Genomic DNA, 7,349 nt, shown 5'->3' with positions numbered 1-7,349 from the left:
TGCTGGCAAACTCTCCCTCTGTCTCCCCAAAGGGCTAGTGGGGTCCTGTCTTCGATAAGAGCATTCCCTGTGTGTCTGCTGTGTGTCGGTACGTGTGTGTCGACATGTATGAGGACGATGTTGGTGTGGAGGCGGAGCAATTGCCGGTAATGGTGATGTCATCCCCTAGGGAGTCGACACCGGAATGGATGGCTTTATTTATGGAATTACGTGATAATGTCAGCACATTACAAAAATCAGTTGACGACATGAGACGGCCAGAAAACCAGTTAGTACCTGTACAGGCGTCTCAGACACCGTCAGGGGCTGTAAAACGCCCTTTACCTCAGTCGGTCGACACAGACCCAGACACGGACACCGAATCTAGTGTCGACGGTGAAGAAACAAACGTATTTTCCAGTAGGGCCACACGTTATATGATCACGGCAATGAAGGAGGCTTTACATATCTCTGATACTGCATGTACCACAAAAAGGGGTATTATGTGGGGTCTGAAAAAACTACCTGTAGTTTTTCCTGAGTCAGACGAATTGAATGAAGTGTGTGATGAAGCGTGGGTTAACCCCGATAGAAAACTGCTAATTTCAAAGAAGTTATTGGCATTATATCCTTTCCCGCCAGAGGTTAGGGCGCGCTGGGAAACACCCCTTAGGGTGGATAAGGCGCTCACACGCTTATCAAAACAAGTGGCGTTACCGTCTCCTGATACGGCCGCCCTCAAGGATCCAGCAGATAGGAGGCTGGAAACTACCCTGAAAAGTATATACACTCATACTGGTGTTATACTGCGACCAGCCATCGCCTCTGCATGGATGTGCAGTGCTGGGGTGGTTTGGTCGGATTCCCTGACTGAAAATATTGATACCCTGGATAGGGACAGTATTTTACTGACTATAGAGCATTTAAAGGATGCATTTCTATATATGCGAGATGCACAGAGGGATATTTGCACTCTGGCATCGAGAGTAAGTGCGATGTCCATATCTGCCAGAAGAAGTTTATGGACGCGACAATGGTCAGGTGATGCGGATTCCAAACGGCATATGGAAGTATTGCCGTATAAGGGGGAGGAATTATTTGGGGTCGGTCTATCGGATTTGGTGGCCACGGCAACCGCCGGGAAATCCACCTTTTTACCTCAGGTCCCCTCCCAACAGAAAAAGACACCGTCTTTTCAGCCGCAGTCCTTTCGTTCCTATAGGAACAAGCGGGCGAAAGGACAGTCATATTTGCCCCGAGGCAAAGGAAAGGGTAAGAGAGTGCACCAAGCGACTTCTTCCCAGGAGCAGAAGCCCCCCCCGGCTTCTGCAAAGCCCTCAGCATGACGTTGGGGCTTTACAAGCGGACTCAGGGGCGGTGGGGGGTCGACTCAAGAATTTCAGCGCACAGTGGGCTCACTCACAGGTGGACCCCTGGATCCTGCAGATAGTATCTCAGGGTTACAGGTTGGAATTTGAGAAGTCTCCCCCTCGCCGGTTCCTAAAGTCTGCTCTGCCAACGTCTCCCTCAGACAGGGCGACGGTATTGGAAGCCATTCACAAGCTGTATTCTCAGCAGGTGATAGTCAAGGTACCCCTCCTACAACAGGGAAAGGGGTATTATTCCACACTATTTGTGGTACCGAAGCCGGACGGCTCGGTAAGACCTATTCTAAATCTGAAATCTTTGAACCTGTACATACAAAAATTCAAGTTCAAGATGGAGTCACTCAGAGCAGTGATAGCGAATCTCGAAGAAGGGGACTTTATGGTGTCCCTGGACATCAAGGATGCTTACCTGCATGTCACAATTTGCCCTTCACATCAAGGGTACCTCAGGTCCGTGGTGCAAAACTGTCATTATCAGTTTCAGACGCTGCCGTTTGGATTGTCCACGGCACCTCGGGTCTTTACCAAGGTAATGGCCGAAATGATGTTTCTTCTACGAAGAAAAGGCGTATTAATTATCCCTTACTTGGACGATCTCCTGATAAGGGCAAGGTCCAGGGAACAGCTGGGGGACGTAGTAGCACTAACCCAAATAGTGCTGCAACAGCACGGGTGGATTCTGAATTTTCCAAAATCTCAATTGACCCCGACGACACGTCTGCTGTTCCTGGGAATGATTCTGGACACGGTTCAGAAAAAGGTGTTTCTTCCGGAGGAGAAAGCCAAGGAGTTATCCGAACTTGTCAGGAACCTCCTAAAACCAGGGAAAGTGTCTGTGCATCAATGCACAAGAGTCCTGGGAAAGATGGTGGCTTCTTACGAAGCGATTCCATTCGGCAGATTCCACGCACGAACTTTTCAGTGGGATCTGCTGGACAAATGGTCCGGATCGCATCTGCAGATGCATCAGCGGATAACCTTGTCGCCACGGACAAGGGTGTCTCTTCTGTGGTGGTTGCAGAGTGCTCATCTGTTAGAGGGCCGCAGATTCGGCATACAGGACTGGATCCTGGTGACCACGGATGCCAGTCTGAGAGGCTGGGGAGCGGTCACACAGGGAAGAAACTTCCAGGGAGTATGGTCAAACCTGGAGATGTCTCTTCACATAAATATACTGGAGCTAAGAGCGATTTACAATGCTCTAAGCCTGGCAAAACCCCTGCTTCAGGGTCAGCCGGTGTTGATCCAGTCGGACAACATCACGGCAGTCGCCCACGTAAACAGACAGGGCGGCACAAGAAGCAGGAGAGCAATGGCAGAAGCTGCAAGGATTCTTCGCTGGGCGGAAGATCATGTGATAGCACTGTCAGCAGTGTTCATTCCGGGAGTGGACAAATGGGAAGCAGACTTCCTCAGCAAACACGATCTACACCCGGGAGAGTGGGGACTTCATCCAGAAGTCTTCCACATGATTGTGAACCGTTGGGAAAAACCAAAGGTGGACATGATGGCGTCTCGCCTCAACAAAAAACTGGACAGGTATTGCGCCAGGTCAAGAGACCCTCAGGCAATAGCTGTGGACGCTCTGGTAACGCCGTGGGTGTTCCAGTCAGTGTATGTGTTTCCTCCTCTGCCTCTCATACCAAAAGTACTGAGAATTATACGGCAAAGGGGAGTAAGAACGATACTCGTGGCTCCGGATTGGCCAAGAAGAACTTGGTACCCGGAACTTCAGGAGATGCTCACGGAAGATCCGTGGCCTCTACCTCTAAGACGGGACCTGCTTCAGCAGGGACCGTGTCTATTCCAAGACTTACCGCGGCTGCGTTTGACGGCATGGCGGTTGAACGCCGAATTCTAAGGGAAAAAGGCATTCCGGAAGAGGTCATTCCTACACTGGTTAAAGCCAGGAAGGAGGTGACTGCACAACATTATCACCGCATTTGGAGAAAATATGTTGCGTGGTGTGAGGCCAGGAAGGTCCCCACGGAGGAATTTCAACTGGGTCGATTCCTACATTTCCTGCAAACAGGATTGTCTATGGGCCTCAAATTGGGTCCATTAAGGTTCAAATTTCGGCCCTGTCGATTTTCTTCCAGAAAGAATTGGCTTCAGTTCCTGAAGTCCAGACTTTTGTAAAAGGAGTACTACATATACAGCCCCTGGTTGTGCCCCCAGTGGCTCCGTGGGACCTTAATCCCATTGGTTTGAGCCACTCAAATCGGTGGATTTGAAATATCTTACATGGAAAGTAACCATGCTACTGGCCCTGGCTTCAGCCAGGAGAGTGTCAGAATTGGCGGCTTTATCGTATAAAAGCCCATATCTGATTTTCCATTCGGACAGGGCAGAACTGCGGACGCGTCCTCATTTTCTGCCTAAGGTGGTGTCAGCGTTTCACCTGAACCAGCCTATTGTGGTGCCTGCGGCTACTAGCGATTTGGAGGATTCCAAGTTGCTGGACGTTGTCAGGGCATTGAAAATATATATTTCAAGGACGGCTGGGGTCAGAAAATCTGACTCGCTGTTTATACTGTATGCACCCAACAAGCTGGGTGCTCCTGCTTCTAAGCAGACGATTGCTCGTTGGATTTGTAGCACAATTCAACTTGCACATTCTGTGGCAGGCCTGCCACAGCCTAAATCTGTCAAGGCCCATTCCACAAGGAAGGTGGGCTCATCCTGGGCGGCTGCCCGAGGGGTCTCGGCATTACAACTCTGCCGAGCAGCTACGTGGTCGGGGGAGAACACGTTTGTAAAATTCGACAAATTTGATACCCTGGCTAAAGAGGACCTGGAGTTCTCTCATTCGGTGCTGCAGAGTCATCCGCACTCTCCCGCCCGTTTGGGAGCTTTGGTATAATCCCCATGGTCCTGACGGAGTCCCCAGCATCCACTAGGACGTCAGAGAAAATAAGATTTTACTTACCGATAAATCTATTTCTCGTAGTCCGTAGTGGATGCTGGGCGCCCATCCCAAGTGCGGATTGTCTGCAATACTTGTACATAGTTATTGTTACAAAAAAATCGGGTTGTTATTTGTTGTGAGCCGTCTGTTCAGAGGCTCCTACGTTTGTCATACTGTTAACTGGGTTCAGATCACAAGTTGTACAGTGTGATTGGTGTGGCTGGTATGAGTCTTACCCGGGATTCAATATCCTTCCTTATTGTGTACGCTCGTCCGGGCACAGTATCCTAACTGAGGCTTGGAGGAGGGTCATAGGGGGAGGAGCCAGTACACACCACCTGATCCTAAAGCTTTAGTTTTGTGCCCTGTCTCCTGCGGAGCCGCTATTCCCCATGGTCCTGACGGAGTCCCCAGCATCCACTACGGACTACGAGAAATAGATTGATCGGTAAGTAAAATCTTATTTTCTCTTAGTCCGTAGAGGATGCTGGGCGCCTGTCCCAGTGTGTACTGTGTCTGCAGTTATTGGTTATGGTTACACTCTTGTGGTGTTTCTTTTCTGTCAGGCTGTTGCTGACGTTGTTCATGCCATGGCATGCGGTATCTGATTATTGGTTGGGTTGACACACAGGTTGTGTTACATATTCTCTCAGCATGTGGCTGTGTATTTTTCATGCCGTCGGCTGGTGTTCTATTGAATGCCACGTTCTGCGGTATGTTCGTGGTGTGAGCTAGTAGGACACTCACCGTGTTTAAACAAGAAATTATTTCCTCAAAATGTCCTTCTCCCTGGGCACAGTTTTCTAACTGAGGTCTGGAGGAGGGGCATAGAGGGAGGAGCCAGTTCACACCCATTCAAAGTCTTATAGTGTGCCCATGTCTCCTGTGGATCCTGTCTACGGAGTCCCCAGCATCCTCTACGGACTAAGAGAAAAGGATTTACCGGTAGGTATTAAAATCCTATTATAGTCCCCACATAACCTCCTTACACTATCCTACCCCATTACCTCCTCTCTATACAGTCCCCACATAACCTCCATACACTATCCTACCCCATTACCTCCCGTCTATACAGTCCCCACATAACCTCCATACACTATCCTCCCCCATTACCTCCCCTGTATACAGTCCCCACATAACCTCCATACACTATCCTACCCCATTACCTCCCCTGTATACAGTCCCCACATAACCTCCATATACTATCCTACCCCATTACCTCCCCTCTATACAGTCCCCACATAACCTCCATATACTATCCTCCCCCATTACCTCCCCTGTATACAGTCCCCACATAACCTCCATACACTATCCTACCCCATTACCTCCCCTGTATACAGTCCCCACATAACCTCCATACACTATCCTACCCCATTACCTCCCCTGTATACAGTCCCCACATAACCTCCATACACTATCCTACCCCATTACCTCCCCTGTATACAGTCCCCACATAACCTCCATACACTATCCTACCCCATTACCTCCCCTCTATACAGTCCCCACATAACCTCCATACACTATCCTACCCCATTACCTCCCCTCTATACAGTCCCCATATAACCTTCATACACTATCCTACCCCATTACCTCCTCTCTATACAGTCCCCACAAAACATCCGTACACTATCCTACCCCTTTACCTCCCGTCCATACAGTCCTCACATAACCTCCATACATTATCCTACCCCATTACCTCCCGTCCATACAGTCCTCACTTTACCTCCATACACTATCCTACCCCATTACCTCCATACACTATCCTACCCATTTACCTCCCCTCTATACAGTCCCCACATAACCTCCATATACTATCCTACCCCATTACCTCCCCTCTATACAGTCCCCACATAACCTCCATACACTATCCTACCCCATTACCTCCCCTCTATACAGTCCCCACATAACCTCCATACACTATCCTACCCCTTTACCTCCCCTCCATACAGTCCTTACATAACCTCCATACATTATCCTACCCCATTACCTCCCCTCTATACAGTCCCAGCATAACCTCCATACACTATCCTACCCCATTACCTCCCCTGTATACAGTCCCCACATAACCTCCATATACTATCCTACCCCATTACCTCCCCTCTATACAGTCCCCACATAACCTCCATACACTATCCTACCCCATTACCTCCCCTCTATACAGTCCCCACATAACCTCCATACACTATCCTACCCCATTACCTCCTCTCTGTACAGTCCCCACAAAACATCCGTACACTATCCTACCCCTTTACCTCCCGTCCATACAGTCCTCGCATAACCTCCATACACTATCCTACCCCATTACCTCCCGTCCATACAGTCCTCACTTTACCTCCATACACTATCCTACCCCATTACCTCCATACACTATCCTACCCATTTACCTCCCCTGTATACAGTCCCCACATAACCTCCATATACTATCCTACCCCATTACCTCCCCTCTATACAGTCCCCACATAACCTCCATACACTATCCTACCCCATTACCTCCCCTCTATACAGTCCCCACATAACCTCCATACACTATCCTACCCCATTACCTCCCCTCTATACAGTCCCCACATAACCTCCATACACTATCCTACCCCTTTACCTCCCCTCCATACAGTCCTTACATAACCTCCATACATTATCCTACCCCATTACCTCCCCTCTATACAGTCCCCACATAACCTCCATACACTATCCTACCCCTTTACCTCCCCTCCATACAGTCCTTACATAACCTCCATACATTATCCTACCCCATTACCTCCCCTCTATACAGTCCCAGCATAACCTCCATACACTATCCTACCCCATTACCTCCCCTGTATACAGTCCCCACATAACCTCCATATACTATCCTACCCCATTACCTCCCCTCTATACAGTCCCCACATAACCTCCATACACTATCCTACCCCATTACCTCCCCTCTATACAGTCCCCACATAACCTCCATACACTATCCTACCCCATTACCTCCCCTCTATACAGTCCCCACATAACCTCCATATACTATCCTACCCCATTACCTCCCCTCTATACAGTCCCAGCATAACCTCCATACACTATCCTACCCCATTACC

The 7,349-nt window shown here is 49.2% G+C and overlaps 1 protein-coding gene across 1 annotated transcript in view; it reads left to right on the top strand.

Annotated features, from left to right (window-relative positions):
* TMEM256 (transmembrane protein 256) overlaps positions 1-7,349 on the top strand; it is a 32,746-nt gene that overhangs the window by 7,093 nt on the left and 18,304 nt on the right. Inside the window, exon 2 of the mRNA XM_063930108.1 lies at positions 2,122-2,127. Coding sequence (XP_063786178.1) covers positions 2,122-2,127 — 6 coding nt within the window. The remainder of the gene's footprint in view (positions 1-2,121; positions 2,128-7,349) is intronic.

Source organism: Pseudophryne corroboree, chromosome 6, assembly GCF_028390025.1.
Source record: "Pseudophryne corroboree isolate aPseCor3 chromosome 6, aPseCor3.hap2, whole genome shotgun sequence".
Taxonomy (NCBI): Eukaryota; Metazoa; Chordata; class Amphibia; order Anura; family Myobatrachidae; genus Pseudophryne; species Pseudophryne corroboree.
The sequence above is the reverse complement of the archived record's forward strand: the minus strand, read 5'-3'. Positions and strand labels throughout refer to the sequence as shown.